Source organism: Schistocerca serialis, chromosome 12 (assembly GCF_023864345.2).
Source record: "Schistocerca serialis cubense isolate TAMUIC-IGC-003099 chromosome 12, iqSchSeri2.2, whole genome shotgun sequence".
In the NCBI taxonomy this organism is placed as follows: Eukaryota; Metazoa; Arthropoda; class Insecta; order Orthoptera; family Acrididae; genus Schistocerca; species Schistocerca serialis.
Window position 1 is genome coordinate 90449182 of NC_064649.1, and position 24449 is coordinate 90473630.

Sequence of the window (24449 nt, forward strand, 5' to 3'; positions counted from 1 at the left end):
CAATTGAGGAGAGATGCGGCAACCTTACTGGCCAAGGTAGGGTTTGGTAAGCACGAAGACGAACAGTAGAAACCCCCGCCGTGTGTGGGCGGGCATTATCTTGTTGAAATGTAAGCCCAAACTGGCTTGCACAAAGGACAACAAAAGGGGACGTAGAATATTGTCAACGAATCGCTGTGGTATAAGGGTACCGCGGACGGGAACCAAAGGGGTCCTAGTATGAAACGAAATGGCACTTCTGATTGTCAGGTCGTATGGGAGGGGGGGGGGAGTGGTAGGGGGGGGGGGGGGACACAGTCTGGTTGATATCACATCGCTGTCCGGGACGTCTCCACGCACGTCTTTCCTGGTCATTGGGGCTCAGTTAGAAACGAAACTCATCGCTGAAGACAATTCTAGTACAAGCTGAAGACCTCGGATATAAAATTCCGAGAACAGGGAGCGTGGTGTTTGATATCCAAGGGGATAATAGAAAAGACTAAGGAAATCATGGGGGTACAAGTAGGGGATAAATATGCAATTAGGAGAAGGGGCGAAGAGTTATGGCAACAGCAATGGGGAAATGAGGAAACGGGAAGAAGGGTATACCAACTACTGTCAAACATCAGGGAAAGGCTACAGATGAGCTACTTTGAGCCGAGCAGGGGTCTGCTGCACTTTCTTACAGGACATGGGCCGTATCCAACATATCTATGTCGATTTGGAAAACGGGCAACACCAGCGTGCCCGCATCTCGTGGTCGTGCGGTAGCGTTCTCGCTTCCCACGCCCGGGTTCCCGGGTTCGATTCCCGGCGGGGTCAGAGATTTTCTCTGCCTCGTGATGGCTGGGTGTTGTGTGCTGTCCTTAGGTTAGTTAGGTTTAAGTAGTTCTAAGTTCTAGGGGACTGATGACCACAGATGTTAAGTCCCATAGTGCTCAGAGCCGTTTAACACCAGCGTGCGACTGTGGTGCTCCGGACGGAACACCCGAACATGTCGTCTATGACTGCACGTTATACGACGATGTGGCGCTCGAACTCAGGAACCAATCACCGAACACAGATACACATGCACTAATACGACGTGCCGAGACCTTTAATGTCCTAAACAGTTCGGCTTGTGAAATATCCCAAAAGATCAGGAGGGATTTTATTAGAGACCAACATGGTTAGAGACCAAAGATAACCCGATGACGACAAAGGTACACCTGCAAATGCCGCCGAGCGCGGAACTGGTCGGCCGCTTCACGACCGGAATCCACCGCGCTGCAGGACTAGGAGGGCAGGTGTATCATTCCCGGACTTGACATTATGCACTAGATTCCTTAGAAAGTAGTTACGCTATAATAATGTAAAATTAGAACACTAACATTAGTAACATAGGTAGGGACTGCAGCGATTTTCAAGTAGATGGCCAGCCCAGTGCCAGCGACACGATCACTGGGATTAGCTCATTGAGCAGGCCTTAATAGTAGGTTTGTATATCATCTGGCACACCTGTAACGCTGCAGGGTAGATTAGTCTTAGAATAACCCAGTGTAATTAACAAGTAAGATCTACCCTGTCCATAGGCAGTGCCATTAACCAATTAGTATAAGCTGCTTTGATATGTATGATAAAATGACCCACTAATTAAATAAGGTGACGGGTTATTGTGTGTAACCAATGTTGTTGTTTATGAATCGTTTGTATCATAATATTTCTTTTCAATTGTACTACTATCTTGTGTTGTATCAATGAAGTACTAAAAAAAAAAAAAAAAAAAAAAAAAAAAAAAAAAAAAAAAAAGTGAGAGAGAAAAAAAAAGAAATGCCTAAGATGTGGCAGCCAAGCCGACTAACTGCTTGCGTAAGGGCCGGTCGCAGACCAACGCGTTATTGACTTGCTCAACATGAGAAGCTTTTTCCCTTGAATAAATTCTCCAGTGTTTTTGAAATTGTTTGTCTGTACATGTACAGCACATCTACCGCTTTCAAAATGGTTCAAATGGCTCTGAGCACTATGGGACTTAACATCTGTGGTCATCAGTCCCCTAGAACTTAGAACTACTTAAACCTAACTAACCTAAGGACATCACACACGTCCATGCCCGAGGCAGGATTCGAACCTGCGACCGTAGCAGTCGCGCGGTTCCGGACTGCGCGCCTGGAACCGCTAGACCACCGCGGCCGGCCCATCTACGGCTTTCCATCCCATTCGGATACAGAAGGTGTTGCATCGACTTTTACGAAAACAACGCAGAAGCTAGACAAACATGCAGGTTGTACTGATGTATTTGACCAGGAAAGGCAGCTGCGCAGTGTCCTCAACACGCTGCCGAAGAAGAATAATGTTGTCTTCCGTTCTCTCCTATGGAAACGCTTGTTCACAGATACAAGCGAATAGTAGTGAACACCGGCAAATTGTCTGCTGAATGCGCATGCACTTTATGCACCTTCGAAAGTTCGTGACTGATACAAACTGTATAGTGGTCTGGTAGGATAGTGAATACACACAAGCATTATACACCTTTTAATCGTAATATACCATTATCGGTATAGCATAATCGGCCGTTATTATAACAAAAACACTACCGTTGTAGTGATAAAATAGCGACAGGCTCTTGTCATGGTTTTCTCCGGTAAAGATGCCTTTGAGTAATATCTAGTGACTTAGTTCTGAGCTCTCTGGCGCTACAAGGCAACCTGTGCAGAGGCAGACGATGGCCGCGGTTGGAGCGTGGGAGCTGGGACGCGGTGCTCAAGATCGAAAGTAACTTTTATAGAGAAAACGGATGTCAGCTCCCCGCCATATATGAAATAAAAACCCACCTACGGAGTGCAAGGAATAATAAACAACTATTACTCGACCACAATATTATTGAAATTACAATTAAATCAATACCATTAGCTGCTGACGGGTGTTGATATACATCAACGGGGACAGTTGAAAATGTCTGACCCGATCGGGGCTCGAACTCTGGATCTCCTGCTTACACGGCAGACGCTCTATCCATCTGAGCCACTGAGGGCACTGAGGATAGTGCGACTGCAGTGATTTCTCACCGGCACGCTTCCCGTGAGGTCCACATTCTCAACTTATAGTCTACACACTACATCCGTAGTGTCCCTACCATTATACCCATTACACGCGGCACGCACCAAGTCCCGTAAGAGTTCATAGGCAAATCGTGTACATCCGCACTGAAGCAGGTCATCAGCCGGTTAGCCTTAAACGATATGAAGATGGCATCTGTTCTTTCGGACATGTCATCTTCTTACAATATTATTGCACTTGGGAGTGAGGGCTATTCGGTTGGCTTATCTCGAGTTTTCATCGTGATATTTCACGAGGACACGTTGAACCACTTAATAGTTGTGCATTTATTGTCTTGAAATCATTTACAACGCTATGCGCTTTCCTTAGTAACCAATGCACTTGTTTACTGTAACGCCACCTCATGTTTACGATAACGATAACGGGAGGAGAAGTGCAAAGACAACATGGTCGGATAATACCAGGAAGCGACCAGTTGCCACGCCGTAATATGTTGGTAAACATTCTCGCTCTGACGAAATAAATCTCGGGTGAACAGCGTGGTATGAGTGTGCATAGGACACAATATTTCGGCAACCGACTACGTTGCCATCATCAGGTGCGATGATGTACTGACCGGCGGTGGGCCGGCGCCATGTATATATACCGGCTGATCAAAAAGTCAGTATAAATTTGAATAAATCACGGAATAATGTAGATAGAGAGGTACAAATTGTTGACTAGAACCAAAAAAAAATACAAAAGTTCAAAAAATGTCCGACAGATGGCGCTTCATCTGATCAGAATAGCAATAATTAGCATAACAAAGTAAGACAAAGCAAAGATGATGTTCTTTACAGGAAATGCTCAATATTTCCACCATCATTTGTCAACAATAGCTGTAGTCGAGGAATAATGTTGTGAACAGCACTGTAAAGCACGTCCGGAGTTATGGTGAGGCATTGGCGTCGGATGTCGTCTTTCAGCATCCCTAGAGATGTCGGTAGCCCACGATGCACTTGCGACTACAGGTAACGCCTAAGTCTATAATCGCACGGACTGAGGTCTGGGGACCTGGGAGGCCAAGCATGACGAAAGTGGCGGCTGAGCACACGATCATCACCAAACGACGCGGGCAAGAGATCTTTCACGTATCTAGCAATATGTGGTGGAGCGTCACCCTGCATAAACATCGTACGTTCCAGCAGGTGTTTATCAGCCAGGCTGGGGATGATGTGATCTGTAACATATCGGCGTACCTCTCACCCGTCACGGTAGCAGTTACAAAACCAGAATCACGCATTTCCTCGAAGAAAAAAGGCCCGATAACGGTAGACGTGGTAAATCTAATCCATACCGTGACTTTCTCGTCGTGCACTGGAGTTTCCAAGACAGTTCTAGGATTTTCGGCAGCCCAAATTCTGCAGTTGTGGGCGTTGACAGACCCTCGGGGCGTGAAATGAGCTTCGTCGGTCCACAACACGTTACTCAACCAATCGTCATCTTCCGCCATCTTTTGAAACGCCCACACCGCAAATGCCCTCCGCTTCACTAAATCGCCAGGTAACAGTTCATGATGCCGATGGATTTTGTACGGATAGCATCGGAGGATACGCCTAAGTGCCAACCGAACAGTAGTGTAGGGAATGCCGGTGCGACGTGCGACTGCACGAGCGCTGACTTCCCCGTGCATAGACGAACCCGCTACAGTCTCCATTTCTTCCTGAACTGTCTCAGCAGCATTACGCGTTGTGCTCGGTCGGCCACTACGGGGTCTATCGTCTAAAATTCAAATGTGTGTGAAATCTTATGGGACTTAACTGCTAAGGTCATCAGTCCCTAAGCTTACACACTACTTAACCTAAATTATCCTAAGGACAAACACACACACCCATGCCCAAGGGAAGACTCGAACCTGCGCCGGGATCAGCCGCACAGTCCATGACTGCAGCGCCTTAGACCGCTAGGCTAATCCCACGCGGCTATCGTCTAAACAACCCGTAGTTTCGAACTTCTCTCCAAAGCTGCATTTGTCAACGGACCTTTACCCGTTGGAATCCCCTTCCTATGGCGATAGGATCGTAACGCTGAAGTAGCACATTCCTCATTCTGATATTACAGCTTCACTAAAAGCGCCTTTTCAGGTAACGTCGACATGCTGCGACTGCTGGCGCATCTGATTCTCTCTCTCATTACAGCTCGTTTTATACACGATTGTCATGGGGTAGCGTCTTTGATTCATAATCAAAAAACGTCTTCGGTCCCGGCTTCGATCCCCGCCACTGCCTAAATTTTGATAAATAATCAGCATTGGCGGCCGAAGACTTCCGGCATAAGAAGTCAGCCTCATTCTGCCAACGGTCTTGTCAAAGAGGGCGGAGGAGCGGATAGAAGTTCAGGGCACTCTCTTGTCCAAGGAAAGGGGGGGGGGGCGGAAGGGGGGGGGGGGGGAAATTGCCCCTAAAGGCGGAAGAATCAGCAACGATCAACGACATGAGGATGCAGAAGGCAATGGAAACCACTGCATTAAAGACACGTAACGTGTATCCACAGGACATGTGGCCTGTATTTGAAGAAGTGTCATGATGATCTCTCCATTGGCAAAAGATTCCGGAATAGTCCCCCATTCGGATCTCCGGGAGGGGACTGCCAAGGGGGAGGTTACCATGAGAAAAAGATTGAATAATCTACGAAAGGATAACGTTCTACGAGTCGGGGCGTGGAATGTCAGAAGCTTGAACGTGGTAGGGAAACTAGAAAATCTGAAAATGGAAATGCAAAGGCTCAATCTAGATATAGTAGGGGTCAGTGAAGTAAAGTGGAAGGAAGACAAGGATTTCTGGTCAGATGAGTATCGGGTAATACCAACTGCAGCAGAAAATGGTATAACAGGTGTAGGATTCGTTATGAATAGGAAGGTAGGGCAGAGGGTGTGTTACTGTGAACAGTTCAGTGACCGGGTTGTTCTAATCAGAATCGACAGCAGACCAACACCGACAACGATAGTTCAGGTATACATGACGACGTCGCAAGCTGAAGATGAACAGATAGAGAAAGTGTATGAGGATATTGAAAGGGTAATGCAGTATGTAAAGGGGGACGAAAATCTAATAGTCATGGGCGACTGGAATGCAGTTGTACGGAAAGGAGTAGAAGAAAAGGTTACAGGAGAATATGGGCTTGGGACAAGGAATGAAAGAGGAGAAAGACTAATTGAGTTCTGTAACAAGTTTCAGCTAGTAATAGCGAATACCCTGTTCAAGAATCACAAGAGGAGGAGGTATACTTGGAAAAGGCCGGGAGATACGGGAAGATTTCAATAAGATTACATCATGGTCAGACAGAGATTCCGAAATCAGATACTGGCTTGTAAGGCGTACCCAGGAGCAGATATAGACTCAGATCACAATACAGTAGTGATGAAAAGTAGGCTGAAGTTCAAGACGTTAGTCAGGAAGAATCAATACGCAAAGAAGTGGGATACGGAAGTTCTCTAACGCTATAGATACAGCAATAAGGAATAGAGCAGTAGGCAGTACAGTTGAAGAGGAATGAACATCTCCAAAAAGGGCCATCACAGAATTTGGGAAGGAAAACATAGGTACAAAGAAGGTAGCTGCGAAGAAACCATGGGTAACAGAAGAAATACTTCAGTTGATTGATGAAAGGAGGAAGTACAAACATGTTCCGGGAAAATCAGGAATACAAAAATACAAGTCGCTGGGGAATGAAATAAATAGGAAGTGCAGGGAAGCTAAGACGAAATGGCTGCAGGAAAAATGTGAAGACATTGAAAAAGATATGATTGTCGGCAGGACAGACTCAGCATACAGGAAAGTCAAAACAACCTTTGGTGACATTAAAAGCAACGGTGGTAACATTAAGAGTGCAACGGGAATTCCACTGTTCAATGCAGAGGAGAGAGCAGATAGGTGGAAAGAAAACATTGAAAGCCTCTATGAGAGTGAAGATTTGTCTGATATGATAGGAGACGATTTAGAAGAGATAGGGGATCCAGTATTAGAATCGGAATTTAAAAGAGCTTTGGAGGACTTACGGTCAAATAAGGCAGAAGGGATAGATAACATTCCATCAGAATTTCTAAAATCATTGGGGGAAGTGGCAACAAAACGACTATTCACGTTGGTGTGTAGAATATATGAGTCTGGCGATATACCATCTGACTTTCGGAATAGCATCATCCACACAATACCGAAGACGGCAAGAGCTGACAAATGCGAGAATTATCGCACAATCAGCTTAACAGCTCACGCACCGAAGCTGCTTACAAGAATAATATACAGAAGAATGGAAAAGAAAATTGATAATGCGCTGGGTGACGATCAGTTTGGCTTTAGGAAAAGTAAAGGGACGAGAGAGGCAATTCTGACGTTACGGCTAATAATGGAAGCAAAGCTAAAGAAAAATCAAGACACTTTCATAGGATTTGTCGACCTGGAAAAAGCGTTCGACAATATAAAATGGTGCAAGCTGTTGGAGATTCTGAAAAAAGTAGGGGTAAGCTATAGGGAGAGACGGGTCATATACAATATGTACAACAACCAAGAGGGAATAATAAGAGTGGACGATCAAGAACGAAGTGCTCGTATTAAGAAGGGTGTAAGACAAGGCTGTAGCCTTTCGCCCCTACTCTTCAATCTGCGCATCGAGGAAGCAATGATGGAAATAAAAGAAAGGTTCAGGAGTGGAATTAAAATACAAGGTGAAAGGATGTCAATGATACGATTCGCTGATGACATTGCTATCCTGAGTGAAAGTGAAGAAGAATTAAATGATCTGCTGAACGGAATGAACAGTCTAATGAGTACACGGTATGGTTTGAGAGTAAAGACGAAGGTAATGAGAAGTAGTAGAAATGAGAACAGCGAGAAACTTAACATCAGGATTGATGGTCACGAAGTCAATGAAGTTAAGGAATTCTGCCACCTAGGCAGTAAAATAACCAATGACGGACGGAGCAAGGAGGACGTCAAAAGCAGACTCGCTACGGCAAAAAAGGCATTTCTGGCCAAGAGAAGTCTACTAATATCAAATACCGGCCTTAATTTGAGGAAGAAATTTCTGAGGATGTACGTCTGGAGTACAGCATTGTATGGTAGTGAAACATGGACTGTGGGAAAACCGGAACAGAAGAGAATCGAAGCATTTGAGATGTGGTGCTATAGACGAATGTTGAAAATTAGGTGAACTGATAAGGTAAGGAATGAGGAGGTTCTACGCAGAATCGGAGAGGAAAGGAATATGTGGAAAACACTGATAAGGAGAAGGGACAGGATGGTAGGACATCTGCTAAGACATGAGGGAATGACTTCCATGGTACTAGAGGGAGCTGTAGAGAGCAAAAACTGTAGAGGAAGACAGAGATTGGAATACATCAAGCAAATAATTGAGGACGTAGGTTGCAAGTGCTACTCTAAGAAGGTAGGAGACGAGGTACTGGCAGAATTGAATCTGTGAGGGCGGGTCGTGAGTCGTGCTTGGGTAGCTCAGATGGTAGAGCACTTGCCCGCGGGAAGTCAGAGGTGCCGAGTTCGAGTCTGGGTCCGGCACACAGTTTTGATCTATATCTACATCTACATCCATACTCCGCAGCCACCTGACGGTGTGTGGCGGAGGTTACATTGAGTACCTCTATCGGTTCTCCCTTCTATCCCAGTCTCGTATTGTTCGTGGAAAGAAGGATTGTCGGTATGCTTCTGTGTGGGCTCTAATCTCTCTGATTTTATCCTCATGGTCTCTTCGCAAGATATAGGTAGGAGGGAGCAATATACTGCTTGACTCCTCAGTGAAGGTATGTTCTCGAAACTTCAACAAAAGCCCGTACCGAGCTACTGAGCGTCTCTCCTGTAGAGTATTCCATTGGAGTTTATCATCTCCGTAACGCTTTCGCGATTACTAAATGATCCTGTAACGAAGCGCGCTGCTCGCCGTTGGATCTTCTCTATCTCTTCTATCAACCCTATCTGGTACGGATCCCAAACTGGTGAGCAATATTCAAGCTGTGGGCGAACAAGCGTACTTTAACCTACTTCCTTTGTTCTCGGATTTCATTTCCTTAGGATACTTCCAATGAATCTCAGTCTGACATCTGCTTTACCGACGATCAACTTTATATGATCATTCCATTTCAAATCACTCCTAATGCCTACTCCCAGATAATTAATGGAATTAACTGCTTCCACTTGCTGACCTGCTATATTGTAGCTAAATGATAAAGGATCTATCTTTCTGTGTATTCGCAGCACATTACACTTGTCTACATTGAGATTCAATTGCCATTCCCCGCACCATGCGTCAATTCGTTGCAGATCCTCCTGCATTTCGGACAATTTTCCATTGTTACAACCTTTCGATATATCACAGCATCATCCACAAAAAGCCTCAGTAAACTTACGATGTTATCCACAAGGTGATTTATGTATATTGTGAATAGCAACGGTCCTACGACATTCCCCTGCGGCACACCTGAAATCACTCTTACTTCTGTTACCTAGGAACTCTTCAATCCAATCACACCATTGGTCTGATAGTCCATATGCTGTTACTTTGTTCATTAAACGACTATGGGGAACTGTATCGAACGCCTTGCGAAAGTCAAGAAAAACGGCATCTGCCTGGGAACCCAGGAAGTTTCAAGAATTAGAGTGTTACTCACATGACATGTGCGCGATGTTGTAGCAAACGGACTTGGTCTCATCGCCTGGAAGCATTCTGAAGCCATCGAAGCACGTGCAAACCCCCGGCTGGGTGCAGTTGCCGTTAACGCAGCCGTTGGAGCAGACAGGAAGACACGTGGAATTTGTCTCGTCACCAGGGTCCATCTCGTACCCTTCCAGACACGTGCACGTCCACGGCGCAGAGCAGTTGGCGTTGGTGCAGCCGTCGGGGCACAAGGGTACGCATGTAGAGTTGAAAGAGTCGTCCGGATCGGCTTCATAGCCGTCCCAGCAGGTGCACGCTTCCGGTTCCGTGCAGTTTGCGTTCACGCAGGGAAACGAGCAAACGGGCAGGCACGTGGACGCAGTCGCATCTTCCAGATCCAGCTCGTAGCCCTCGAAGCAGGTACAAATCTCGGGCTCTGTACAGTTGGCGTTGGTGCACGGATTGGAGCAAATGGGGAGGCAGGTGGAACCGGACAAGTCCTCGAGGTCCACCTCGTAGCCATCGAAGCAAGTGCAGATATCAGGGTTTGTACAGTTGGCGTTAGTGCACGGAGTGGAGCAAGTGGGTGTGCAGGTGGAGTTGGTCGCGTCCTCGGGATCTTTCTGGTAGCCGTCCAAACAAGTGCAAGTCGCCGGAGCCGTGCACTCGGCATTCACACAGGGGTCCGGGCAGATGGGGACACAGGTAGCCCCAGACAGGTCTTCAGCCTCCCTCTCGTAGCCAGTGAAACAGGTGCAGATGTCTGGGGCTGTACAGTTGGCATTGGTGCACGGAGTGGAGCAAATGGGAGTGCAGGTGGAGTTGGTCGCGTCCTCGGGATCCTTCTGGTAGCCGTCCAAACAAGTACACGTCGCGGGGGCAGTGCACTCGGCATTCACGCAGGGGTCCGGGCAGATGGGAATGCAGGTAGCCCCAGACAGGTCTTCGGGGTCCCTCTCGTAGCCAGCGAGGCAGCTGCAGGTGTCTGGGGCTGTGCAGTTGGCGTTAGTGCACGGATTGGAGCAAATGGGAGTGCAGATGGTCGCATCCTCGGGATCCTTCTGGTAGCCGTCTAAACAAGTGCACGTCGCCGGGGCCGTGCATTCGGCATTCACACAGGGGTCCGGGCAGACGGGGACACAGGTAGCCCCAGACAGGTCTTCGAGATCCCTCTCGTAGCCAGCGAAACAGGTGCAGGTGTCTGGGGCTGTGCAGTTGGCGTTAGTGCACGGATTGGAGCAAATGGGAGTGCAGATGTAGTTGGTCGCGCCCTCGGGATCCTTCTGGTAGCCGTCCAAACAAGTACACGTCGCGGGGGCAGTGCACTCGGCATTCACACAGGGGTCCGGGCAGACGGGAACGCAGACAGCCCCAGACAGGTCTTCGGGGTCCCTCTTGTAGCCAACGAAACAGGTGCAGGTGTCTGGGGCTGTGCAGTTGGCGTTGGTGCACGGAGTGGAGCAGACTGGGAGGCACCTGGAATGGGTACCGTCTCCCTGATCCATTTTGTAACCGTCCAGACAGGTGCAGGTCTCCGGCAGGACACAGTAGCCATTCTGGCAACCGTGGTGACACGTTGGCCAGCAAGTGTTCTTGTACGGCGCTTTCGGTGAGAGCTGGTAACTGGCCTCTAGTGGTGACCCCCTGGTAAGAAACGAAGACACGTCTGTTAATCTGCTCTTTATGTCATAATGAAAGTTTCTTAAATAATTTAATGTTAAACTTTGTGCACAACAAGCATTATGATAAAGCGTGGCACAGTAATTCAGAAGGAAACAGGGATAAAATGTGAGCACCATGTGAGCACCCAAATAATCACAAAGTACTATACATTTCTGGTTATTTGGGACATTGTCATTAACGAGGTTGACGAAAAAGAATTTTACATGGCCTTTTGTCGTTTTCCCACATGTGCCAGCCTATGAATGTTTGTTTGATGGAAGATTTTTTTTTTGTTACTTTTCCACACAGTAGGAGTCCAACATCTATTGTTTAGCTGTCAGTTGGATTGAATGCAGACTGGGTCAAAGCAACTGTTGATTGATTTCCTGTTTTTTCGGTAGTATCGTACCAGAACCTAATACATAATTGAATCCACTTTGATCAGTGTTCCAAACGCAGTGTTGCTGTGCCTGGACACTTGCAGTTTACTTCTTCGGTGCAATGGACCCAAACCTAAAATCATACTGGAAGTTCATACTCTTCAGGACAGTTTGCTTATCTCTGAGGGATACCGCCACTAAATATTCAAGCTTCTGAACATTGCGAAAGTGTCTGTCCTATGCCTTCTAAATTTGGGTGGCACAATATTTGAATTATATCAATACTGTAAATTAACGATTTTGTTCATTTTTTCTGTATGTGTATGACAATATTAAACAAGTCAACTGCTTGCTGGGGTAACACTAGAGTGTAAACCCTCCCTCCCCCACGTTTGTGTACAAACAGCTACACAATCACACCCCACTGCGCATTAGAAATGTGAGATGGGTCCATGTTTAAATACAACCAACCTGGGGTCTCATTGTAAGGTGGCAGATGAAATGAAGGTCAATTTCGCACATTTCATAAGAGTTTTATACATCGTAACGGAAAGGTGAATATGACACCTAACTTACTTCGCTGGTAATGAGCAGATTTGCCTGTAAGTATGTAATGCAAAATGGATGACACTCAGTTGACGGTATTAACACACTGCTCCTATATAACGCATTTCAATGAGCAGAAGGTGAAAGAAGCAGCGAGAGGAAACGTTTTTTTATGGAAGCAGAGGTCGCACCACGAAAACCTCTTAGGAGGTGTCCCATGGCGGAAATCAGCGACCGGACAAATGACGCATACTGGAGAGCAAGTAATGGGCCACCGGTAGCAGGACAGAAAGAAGCTTTAGAAAACTGCATTTTGGAATTGCAAATGAATACGAACAAAACCAGTGATGCAGCTGATCACGTGATGTGCGCATTTAACTTTTAGATGTCTGGAGCGGGCGGAAACGTATTAGGAAGGACTAAAGTGCAGAGATTTCGACGCAGTTTAGTGGTAGGGCCCTTGCGATTGGCAGAGAGAGTTTCCACAAAAATAAGAGGAACGCTCCTATTGGTCGAAAAAGGCTGTGACGTGGAGAATTAAAGAAGACAGGTGGGAAGACAGTTCGGCTACGAGAAAGACAAGAGCGAAATTTTCTGGTACTCTTCTCTGAACCGACAAAGTGCAGAACGGGGCGCATAACGCTCTTTACTAACAGGAGATATTTGTGCGGCTCACATTCAGCTAGATATTAGCTGTAGCGTCGTTGAGCCCCAACTGTGCAGAAACGAACCAGCCAGTTAGTTAATTGTTCTTGCGAGGATTGAGAGGGCATTTTAATATGCACGCTGCTCCAGCCATGCACATGCATATTGCCATATTCCAAGAATAGGGACGAGTACATGTTTTCTCGCATAACCAGAAACAGGGAGTTTCTGCAGCAAAGACTTAATTAGTTTTTCTCGGAATTTGGAATTTCAGAGGACGACAGCAGCCATACAGACGACAGCTCATCGCAGCTAAGGTAAATACTGCGAACAGAGGTGTAAACTATTTGGGTCACCAGCTTGCATCCACTGTAAACTCGAGCGAGCTTGGGTAATCTTTTGCTCAACTTGTCACAAAACTAACCATCCTCCACAGACTTGATTGTCCTCCTAAATAAAACCAAACTTTGAACCGGAATCAGGTGATTTATCGTAGTACTGGCCAACATCATGACATACTAACAAGGGAACCTCCCCATCGCACCCCCCCCCCCCCCCTCAGATTTAGTTATAAGTCGGCACAGTGGATAGGCCTTGAAAAACTGAACACAGATCAATCGAGAAAATAGGAAGAAGTTGTATGGAAGTATGAAAAAAAAGCAAAATACACAAAATGAGTAGTCTATGTGCAAGACAGGCAACATCAAGGAGAGTGTGAGCTCAGGAGCGCCGTGGCCCCGTGGTTAGCGTGAGCAACTGCGGAACGAGAGGTCCTTGGTTCAAGTTATCCCTCGAATGAAAAAATTGTTATTTTCAGACAATTATCAAAGTGCAGGCACTCACACGTAATCAACTTCGCTCTCTGAAATTCCAGGACATGTTCATATTTGCTTGGACATATGCAGGATTTGACGGTCTACACATGGAAAAATTTGAAAACGTTAAAAACATATGTTTTGACAGAGCACAGGGAAAACTGTGCGGCTGTGAAACTGTTACATTCATTTGTTGCAGTTTATGTGACAAACTCTTATATTTTCATCACTTTTTTTGGAGTGATTATCACATCCACAAGAAAACCTAAATCGGGCAAGGTAGAAGAATCTTTTTACCCATTCACCAAGTGAACAAGTTAGGTGGGTCGACAACATACTCCTGTCATGTGACGCACATGCCGTTAGCAGTGTCGTATAGAATATATCAGATGTGTTTTCCTGTGGAGGAATCGGTTGACCTATGACCTTGCGATCCAATGTTTTCGGTTACCATTGGAGAGGCACATCTTTTCGTCTACTAATCGCACGGTTTTGCGGTGAGGTCGCAAAACACAGACACTAAACTTATTACAATGAACAGAGACGTCAATGAACGGACAGATCATAACTCTGCGAAAATAAAGAAAGTAAACTTTTCACTCGAGGGAATACTTGAACCAAGGACCTCTCGTTCTGCAGCTGCTCACGCTACCACGGGACCACGGCGCTCCTGTGCTCCCTTTCTCTGTGATGTTGCATATCTTGCACATGGACTACTCAGTTTGTATATTTTGCTTATTTTTTCATAGTTCCACACAACTTCTTCCTGTTTTCTCGATTGGTCTGTGATCAGTTTTTCAAGGCCTATCCATTGTGCCAACTTATAACTAAATCTGAGGGGGGGTGCGATGGGAAGGTTCCCTTGTAAGAATAATTTCGTAAAGAAACTTCTAGTTAAAATTTACCATTGTTCCGTTAAGTTTCGGGTGTGCAGCGGCAAGATTTCTCCTTCTGCTTCTAATATTTCGGCCGTATAACGTTCAGCCATCTGCAGAGTGAGCCCCAAGACTGTTGTCCAGTGCTCGTTTCGTCCCTTTATACTCGTGTACGGCGCCACTGCGCATGAGCATGAAAGAAGGTTGTATACATGGAAGAACCCTGGAGATACTAAAAGGTATCAGATAGATTATATAATGGTAAGACAGAGATTTAGGAACCAGATTTTAAATTGTAAGACATTTCCAGGGGCAGACGTGGACACTGACCACAATCTATTCGTTATGACCTGTAGATTAAAACTGAAGAAACCGCAAAAAGGTGGGAATTTAAGGAGATGGGACCCGGATAAGCTGAAAGAACCAGAGGTTGTACAGAGTTTCAGGGAGAGCATAAGGGAACAATTGACAGGAATGGGGAAAAGAAATACAGTAGAAGAAGAATGGTAGCTTTGAGGGATGAAGTAGCGAAGGCAGCAGAGGATCAAGTAGGTAAAAAGACGAGGGCTAGTAGAAATACTTGGGTAACAGAAGAAATATTGAATTTAATTGATGAAAGGAGAAAATATAAAAATGCAGTAAATGAAGCAGGTAAAAAGGAATGCAAACGTCTCAAAAATGAGATCGACAGGAAGTGCAAAATGGCTAAGCAGGGATGGCTAGAGGACAAATGTAAGGATGTAGAGGCCTATCTCACTTGGGGTAAGATAGATACTGCCTACAGGAAAATTAAAGAGACCTTTGGAGATAAGAGAACAACTTGTATGAATATCAAGAGCTCAGATGGAAACCCAGTGCTAAGCAAAGAAGGGAAAGCAGAAAGGTGGAAGGAGTATATAGAGGGTCTATACAAGGGCGATGTACTTGAGGGCAATATTATGGAAATGGAAGAGGATGTAGATGAAGATGAAATGGGAGATATGATACTGCGTGAAGGGTTTGACATAGCACTGAAAGACCTGAGTCGAAACAAGGCCCCCGGAGTAGACAACATTCCATGGGAACTACAGAAACCAGATGGCAGTTATAAGAGTCAAGGGACATGAAAGGGAAGCAGTGGTTGGGAAGGGAGTAAGACAGGGTTGTAGCCTCTCCCCGATGTTGTTCAATCTGTATATTGAGCAAGCAGTAAAGGAAATAAAAGAAAAATTCGGAGTAGGTATTAAAATTCATGGAGAAGAAATAAAAACTTTGATGTTCGCCGATGACATTGTAATTCTGTCAGAGACAGCAAAGGACTTGGAAGAACAGTTGAATGGAATGGACAGTGTCTTGAAAGGAGGATATAAGATGAACATCAACAAAAGCAAAATAAGGATAATGGAATGTAGTCTAATTAAGTCGGGTGATGCTGAGGGAATTAGATTAGGAAATGAGACACTTAAAGTAGTAAATTAGTTTTGCTATTTGGGGAGTAAAATAACTGATGATGGTCGAAGTAGAGAGGATATAAAATGTAGACTGGCAATGGCAAGGAAAGCGTTTCTGAAGAAGAGAAATTTGTTAACATCGAGTATAGATTTAAGTGTTAGGAAGTCATTTCTGAAAGTATTTGTATGGAGTGTAGCCATGTATGGAAGTGAAACATGGACGATAAATAGTTTGGACAAGAGGAGAATAGAAGCTTTCGAAATGTGGTGCTACAGAAGAATGCTGAAGATTAGATGGGTAGATCACATAACTAATGAGGAAGTATTCAATAGGACTGGGGAGAAGAGAAGTTTGTGGCACAAGTTGACCAGAAGGAGGGATCGGTTGGTAGGACATGTTCTGAGGCATCAAGGGATCACCAATTTGGTATTGGAGGGCAGCGTGGAGGGTAAAAATCGTAGAGGGAGACCAAGAGATGAATACACTAAGCAGATTCAGAAGGATGTAGGTTGCAGTAGGTACTGGGAGATGAAAAAGCTTGCACAGGATAGAGTAGCATGGAGAGCTGCATCAAACCAGTCTCAGGACTGAAGACCACAACAACAACAACAACAACAACGTTGGTCAGCGGCAGAGACGTTGGTCGGCGGCAGAGACGTGTACAACGCGCGAGTTGCATCTATGACTCCGCAGTCGATCTGTGTTGGCATATCGATATATCCTTCTGAGCTGCACTGTGACGACGTCTTTGTGAGTTTATTACACCAAGTGCCGGATTCCATGATTTATCAAGGTTGAAACTACCATCTCTATTAATGACGTTCGTCGTCAAGCGAATCTCAATTGCCTCCCTCACTATCGAGTCCCAAAAAGACGATGTAGTTTCCAAAATTTCGACGTTGTCTGGCTGAACGCTATACGGCCAAAATATTAGAAGAAGAAGAAGAAGAAGAAGAAGAAGGAGATTTCTTGCGGCTGCACACCCGAAACTCAAAGGAACAGTCTTTGCGCCACCTAAACCTGAAGATTCACAAAATTTACTACTGTTGTGTTTAGGATTATTTCACTTTCTGAGGACGAGATGCGTTCGTTTGACAACTGTCGTAACATTGTCACATTGTAAACTACGTAAATGCGTGTATTTCTGTGATAAGATTGCAACAACATTAAAACAAAAATATTTACGGCTTACACAGTTGTTCCGTCCTCAAAACTTCACATCATAATGAACCTAATTTGGTTTTATTTTAATTTAATCTTGTTGTGCAATGGCCTTGCCCCAGTTGATATACCAGTTCCCGTCAGATCACCGAAGTTGAGCGCTCTCGGGTATGGCTGGCACCGTTGCCGTTTTTCGGAGTGCACTCAGCCTTCAGATGCCAATCGAGGTGCTACTCGGCTGAACAGTAGCAGCTCCGGTCACAGAAAACCATCGTAACGACTGGGAGAGCGGTGTGCTGACCCCACGCCCCTCCTATCTGCATCCTCAGCTGAGGATGACACGGCGGTCGGATGGTCCCGAGTATTAGTTTGATGTAGCTCCCAATGCTACTCTATATCGCTCAATGCTTCATAACTACCGCAACCTACATATTTTTGGACCAGCTTACTCTACTCAAAACTTGGTCCCCTCCACAATGTTTATCCCACCCCTCCGTCACACAATTATTTCCATTACCAAATTGAAGGCTTCCTTGAGGCCTTAGGGTGTTTTCTGGCGACCGACTTCTTCTTTTTGTCAAGCTATGCTACAAATAATACATTAAACGCAATGTACAGAGTCCTGGCCTACCTGTGCGATGGTAGTGGCCCGTAGTCACTGTATCCGGGCAGGCAGCTACAGGTGTCCGGCGCTACGCAGTCTGCGTTCACACATCCCGAGCTGCAGACCGGCCGACACACAACAGGTTTGTTCTCAGCTTCTGCCTCACCTGGAAATACAGATGCATAGCTGTCATCACGTCATTCTACTTTCTACACACTACTGTGTAGTCAATGACCGGTCCAGAGGACCCACTCCATTCCATGCAAGCAGAGCAGTACCATTATGGGGCCACCACCATCTTACACAGTGCCTAATTGGGTCCATGGCTTCATGAGCCACACTCGAACCTATCATCAGCTCTTACCAACTCATATCGGGACTCATCTGACCAATCGTCTAGTGTCCATCCGATATGGTCATAAGCCCAGCAGAGGAGCTGCAGGCAATATTATGCTCTTAGCAAAGGCACCGCATCGGTCGCCAAATTTCGCTGTCCTGTCCTAACGGACACGTTCGTCGTACGGCCCACGCTGATTTCTGCGGTTATTTCCACCAGTGTTGCTTGTTTGTTAGCACTGACAACTCTATCCAAACACCACCACCCTCGGTCGTTACGCGATAGCCGTCGCCCACTGTGTTGTACGTGCAGGAAAGGGGGCGGGGGATAATGCCTCAAATTTGGTATATTCGGTATACTCTTGACACTGTAGGATAGGATAGGAATATTGAATTCCCTTAAGATTTCTGAAACGGAATGTCCTGTGCGTCTAGGTACAACTACCATTCCATGTTCGAAGTCCGTTAATGCTCATCGTACGGTCATAATCACGCTGGAAACCTGTTCAAATGAATCATCTGTGTACGAATGTCATCTTCGCCAACGCACTGCTCAGTTATACCTTGTGTACGCGATACTACCGCCATCTGTATATGTGGATATCGCTATCCTACGACTTTTGTCACGCTGCACGAGTACTTTAGCAGCTCATTTTATATCTCTCACTAACTTTTGGTAAGCTCTACTTTCATTCATGTGTGATAAGAGTTTAGGATACGAACCAGCTACGCTGTGTTTATGTTTTAGTATACTTTAATTAATTGTCTTCTTATGCCGGCCGAAATGGCCGTGCGGTTAAAGGCGCTGCAGTCTGGAACCGCAAGACCGCTACGGTCGCAGGTTCGAATCCTGCCTCGGGCATGGATGTTTGTGATGTCCTTAGGTTAGTTAGCTTTAACTAGTTCTAAGTTCTAGGGGACTAATGACCTCAGCAGTTGAGTCCCATAGTGCTCAGAGCCATTTGAACCTTTTTTTTTTTTTTTTTTTTGTCTTCTTATGACGTGTTAATAGGGCAATACCTCAGCCTCCGAATCTGACTGACTGATAGATTTAGAGGGGTTATTGGACTAACAGCGAGGTCATCAGCCCCACAATCCAAAATGTACGTGTGTAAGAGGCGTCCGCGTAAAGTTGACGAGTTCAAACTACAAAGTGAGGAATAAAAGGAATGTCAAAGCTAAGAACTGGAAAAACAGAGGGATAAAAGAGTGGTCCTTGCCGGGGGGAGTGGTTGTGGGTTCCAAACCCAGAAAACATGAAGAGAGGCCCCCGACCACAACCACGCTGCCTCTGATCCAGAAGGAAAGCAAAACCTTATAACTGAAAATAAAATAAAAAACTTTCCGTAAATCGTCCGCTAATATTAAAGACAAGGAATTCATACGGCCATACTTACTACGAAGGGGCATTCCACTAGTATATGGGATACCCTCCGAAGCTGAGTGATCAGTATGGCTGACTGGCGTGCAGAGGATCCGAATTCGAATACCAGTACTGCGAAGGATTTTTCCTTGGTGGAAGAACTGGTACGTGGTGCATTCATCCTCCTGAGCCCAACTGAGGAACTGCTTGACCACCCAGTAGCGGCTTAGGTCAGGAAAAACGAGAGCGGTGTGCTGACAACATCCAGTGAAGCCATCGGTAAAGAATGATATGGCGGTTGGGCGGGCTATAATGCTCCATGTCTGACCACAACGCGGTGAAGGGGGAACGGTTGAAAAACACTGACATTTTTTTATTGCGGAATATGAATGTATATACACTCCTGGAAACTGAAATAAGAACACCGTGAATTCATTGCCCCAGGAAGGGGAAACTTTATTGACACATTCCTGGGGTCAGATACATCACATGATCACACTGACAGAACCACAGGCACATAGACACAGGCAACAGAGTATGCACAATGTCGGCACTAGTACAGTGTATATCCACCTTTCGCAGCAATGCAGGCTGCTATTCTCCCATGGAGACGATCGTAGAGATGTTGGATGTAGTCCTGTGGAACGGCTTGCCATGCCATTTCCACCTGGCGCCTCAGTTGGACCAGCGTTCGTGCTGGACGTGCAAACCGCGTGAGACGACGTTTCATCCAGTCCCAAACATGCTCAATGGGGGACCGATCCGGAGATCTTGCTGGCCAGGGTAGTTGACTTACACCTTCTAGAGCACGTTGGGTGGCACGGGATACATGCGGACGTGCAGTGTCCTGTTGGAACAGCAAGTTCCCTTGCCGGTCTAGGAATGGTAGAACGATGGGTTCGATGACGGCTAAGATGTACTGTGCACTATTCAGTGTCCCCTCGACGATCACCAGTGGTGTACGGCCAGTGTAGGAGATCGCTCCCCACACCATGATGCCGGGTGTTGGCCCTGTGTGCCTCGGTCGTATGCAGTCCTGATTGTGGCGCTCACCTGCACGGCGCCAAACACGCATACGACCATCATTGGCACCAAGGCAGAAGCGACTCTCATCGCTGAAGACGACACGTCTCCATTCGTCCCTCCATTCACGCCTGTCGCGACACCACTGGAGGCGGGCTGCATGATGTTGGAGCGTGAGCGGAAGACGGCCTAACGGTGTGCGGGACCGTAGCCCAGCTTCATGGAGACGGTTGCGAATGGTCCTCGCCGATGCCCCAGGAGCAACAGTGTCCCTAATTTGCTGGGAAGTGCGGTGCGGTCCCCTACGGCACTGCGTAGGATCCTAGGTCTTGGCGTGCATCCGTGCGTCGCTGCGGTCCGGTCCCAGGTCGACGGGCACGTGCACCTTCCGCCGACCACTGGCGACAACATCGATGTACTGTGGAGACCTCACGCCCCACGTGTTGAGCAATTCGGCGGTACGTCCACCCGGCCTCCCGCATGCCCACTATACGCCCTCGCTCAAAGTCCGTCAACTGCACATACGGTTCACGTCCACGCTGTCGCGGCATGCTACCAGTGTTAAAGACTGCGATGGAGCTCCGTATGCCACGGCAAACTGGCTGACACTGACGGCGGCGGTGCACAAATGCTGCGCAGCTAGCGCCATTCGACGGCCAACACCGCGGTTCCTGGTGTGTCCGCTGTGCCGTGCGTGTGATCATTGCTTGTACAGCCCTCTAGCAGTGTCCGGAGCAAATATGGTGGGTCTGACACACCGGTGTCAATGTGTTCTTTTTTCCGTTTCCAGGAGTATATATATATATATATATATATACACACAGGGTGTCCCAGCTATCTTGTCCACCCAAAATATCTCTGGAACAATAACCGCTATTGGAAAACGACTTTCACCGGTATCAATGTAGGGCTGGAGCCCAAGAATGTACATGTTTGGAAACATTCTAAAACGAAAGCATATGTGTTTTTTAACACAAACTTATGTTTTTTTAAATGGACCTCCTATATTTTTTCTTCAGCAATCCATAGCATGACAAAGCACATACACAATGGCGTTGATTGCATCGCAATATTCCCATTACATCCCGAGATATTAAGACGCGAAGTTGACGCTTGAAACACTCGACAAGCGCTGCTAGCGCACGTGCTGAGGCTCAGGCGTGAACCCCATGCTGCCCGTAATCGCACCAGGATGGCAGCAGACCGTATTATTCGTTTCGGACCTCTTGATAAGTATGGAAGTGTGATTACGCATGTCAATCACATCGCGATTACGGGCAGCACGGGAACTGGAATCCGTGGAGTAACGCCACACCACATGTACTCCGAAGAAAAAGTTCGACACCGCAGCGTCAACCGTTAAATTTATGGCGGCGGTCTTCTGGGACTCTGAGGGCCTCATTCTGTTTGACGTGCTCCCTCACGGTGCAACATTCAAGTCGTAAGTATTTTGCTACCTTCAGGAACCGACTTCAGCGCGTTTGTCGATACAAAAATGCAAAGAAACTTCTCAGTGACACCGGAAGTCCGCACCCAAGGGGAGCTCACAAAACTTCACTGGACTTTTCTTATTCATCCACCCTACAGCCATTTGTTTGGCCCAAATGAAGGATGCACTTGTAACACCAATATCGATTGTGAGTAGTTTATACTGTGTAATTATGTGTATGTGACTGTGAAGTGTTTATTCTTTACTAATGAAGGTCGTTGAATTGAAGTTTGTAATATATGTATTATGAAAACTAAAATAATATTTAAAAACTTTGTTAAGTATGTTCAGTAAGAGAAATTGTACTTTGAATGCTAGTTCATGCTTAGGGAACTTGTATAGTATAAAAGGCGTAGGGAACCCCCTCCGTTACGGAAGTGGCTTGGCGAGCATTAAAAAGTGGATTTGGTGGTCGATCTGGGCAGCTACGGGGCGAGCATGCTACTTAGTCAGTGGCTAGCCGTTGTACGGTTAACATCGAGGGTGCCAAGTGAGGCATTTGGAAGCTAATCTACACTACTGGCCATTAAAATTGCCACACAACGAAGATGACGTGCTACAGACGCGAAATTTAATCGACAGGAAGAATATGGTGTGATATGCAAATCATTAGCTTTTCAGAGCATTCACACGAGGTTGGCGCCGGTGGCGACACCTACAACGTGCTGACATGAGGAAAGTTTCCAACCGATTTCTCATACACAAACAGCAGTTGACCGGCGTTGCCTGGTGAAACGTTGTTGTGATGCCTCGTGTAAGGAGGAGAAATGCGTAACATCACGTTTCCGACTTTGATAAAGGTCGGATTGTAGCCTATAGCGATTGCGGTTTACCGTATCGCGACATTGCTGCTCGCGTTGGTCAGCGTCCAATGACTGTTAGCAGAATATGGAATCGGTGGGTTCAGGAGGGTAATACGGAACTCCGTGCTGGATCCCAACGGTCTCGCATCACTAGCAGTCGAAATGACGGGCATCTTATCCGCATGGCTCTAACGGATCGTGCAACCACGTCTCGATCCATGAGTCAACAGATGGGGACGTTTACTACACAACAACCATCTGCACGAACAGTTCGACGATGTTTGCAGCAGCACCGACTATCAGCTTGGAGACCATGGCTGCTGTTACGCTTGACGCTGTATCACAGACAGGAGCGCCTGCGATGGTGTACTCGACGACGAACCTGGAAGCACGAATGGCAAAACGTAATTTTTTCGGTTGAAACTAGATTCTGTGTACAGCATCACGATGGCCGCATCCGTGTTTGGCGACATGTCGGTGAACGCACATTGTAAGCGTGTATTCGTCATCGCCATACTGGCCTATCATCCGGCGTAATGGTATGGGGTGCCATTGGTTACACGTCTCGGTCACGTCTTGTTCGCATTGACGGCACTTTGAACAGTGGATGTTACATTCAAGATGTGTTACGACCTGTGGCTCTACCCTTCATTCGATCCGCATGTTGCACGCCCTGTACGGGCCTTTCTGGACACAGAAAATGTTCGACTGCTGTCCTGGCCAGTACATTCTACATCTACATCTACATTTATACTCCGCAAGCCACCAAACGGTGTGTGGCGGAGGGCACATTACATGCCACTGTCATTACCTCCATTTCCTACTCGCGTATGGTTCGTGGGAAGAACGACTGTCGGAAAGCCTCCGTGCGCGCTCGAATCCCTCTAATTTTACATTCATGATCTCCTCGGGAGGTATAAGTAGGGGGAAGCAATATATTCGATACATCCAGAAACGCACCCTCTCGAAAGCTGGCGAACAAGCTACACCGCGATGCAGAGCGCCTCTCTTGCAGAGTCTGCCACTTGAGTTTGCTAAACATCTCCGTAACGCTATCACGCTTACCAAATAGCCCTGTGACGAAACGCGCCGCTCTTCTTTGGATCTTCTCTATCTCCTCCATCAACCCGATCTGGTACGGATCCCACACTGATGAGCAATACTCAAGTATAGGTCGAACGAGTGTTTTGTAAGCTACCTCCTTTGTTGATGGACTACATTTTCTCAGGACTCTCCCAATGAATCTCAACCTGGCACCCGCCTTACCAACAATTAATTTTATATGATCATTCCACTTCAAATCGTTCCGTATCCATACTCCCAGATATTTTACAGAAGTAACTGTTACCAGTGTTTGTTCCGCTATCATATAATCATACAATAAAGGATCCTTCTTTATATGTATTCGCAATACATTACATTTGTCTATTTTAAGGGTCAGTTGCCACTCCCTGCACCAAGTGGCTATCCGCTGCAGATCTTCCTGCATTTCGCTACGATTTTCTAATGCTGCAACTTCTCTGTATACTACAGCATCATCCGCGAAAAGCCGCATGGAACTTCCGACACTATCTACTAGGTCATTTATATATATTGTGAAAAGCAATGGTCCCGTAACACTCCCCTGTGGCACGCCAGATCTCTCATCAATTAAAACGT

The 24449-nt window shown here is 46.4% G+C and overlaps 1 protein-coding gene across 3 annotated transcripts in view; it reads right to left on the reverse strand.

Moving 5' to 3' along the window:
* Positions 1 to 24449, reverse strand: part of LOC126428280 (multiple epidermal growth factor-like domains protein 11) — a 111238-nt gene that overhangs the window by 23402 nt on the left and 63387 nt on the right. Inside the window, exons 5-7 of one of the 3 annotated variants that reach the window (XM_050090194.1) lie at positions 17804 to 17942; positions 10585 to 11301; positions 9671 to 10362 (exon numbers count right to left, since the gene is read on the reverse strand). In XM_050090194.1, coding sequence (XP_049946151.1) covers positions 9671 to 10362; positions 10585 to 11301; positions 17804 to 17942 — 1548 coding nt within the window. Of the gene's footprint in view, positions 1 to 9670; positions 11302 to 17803; positions 17943 to 24449 lie in introns of all 3 variants that reach the window. The other 2 variants (XM_050090193.1, XM_050090192.1) reach the window with 2 other exon arrangements.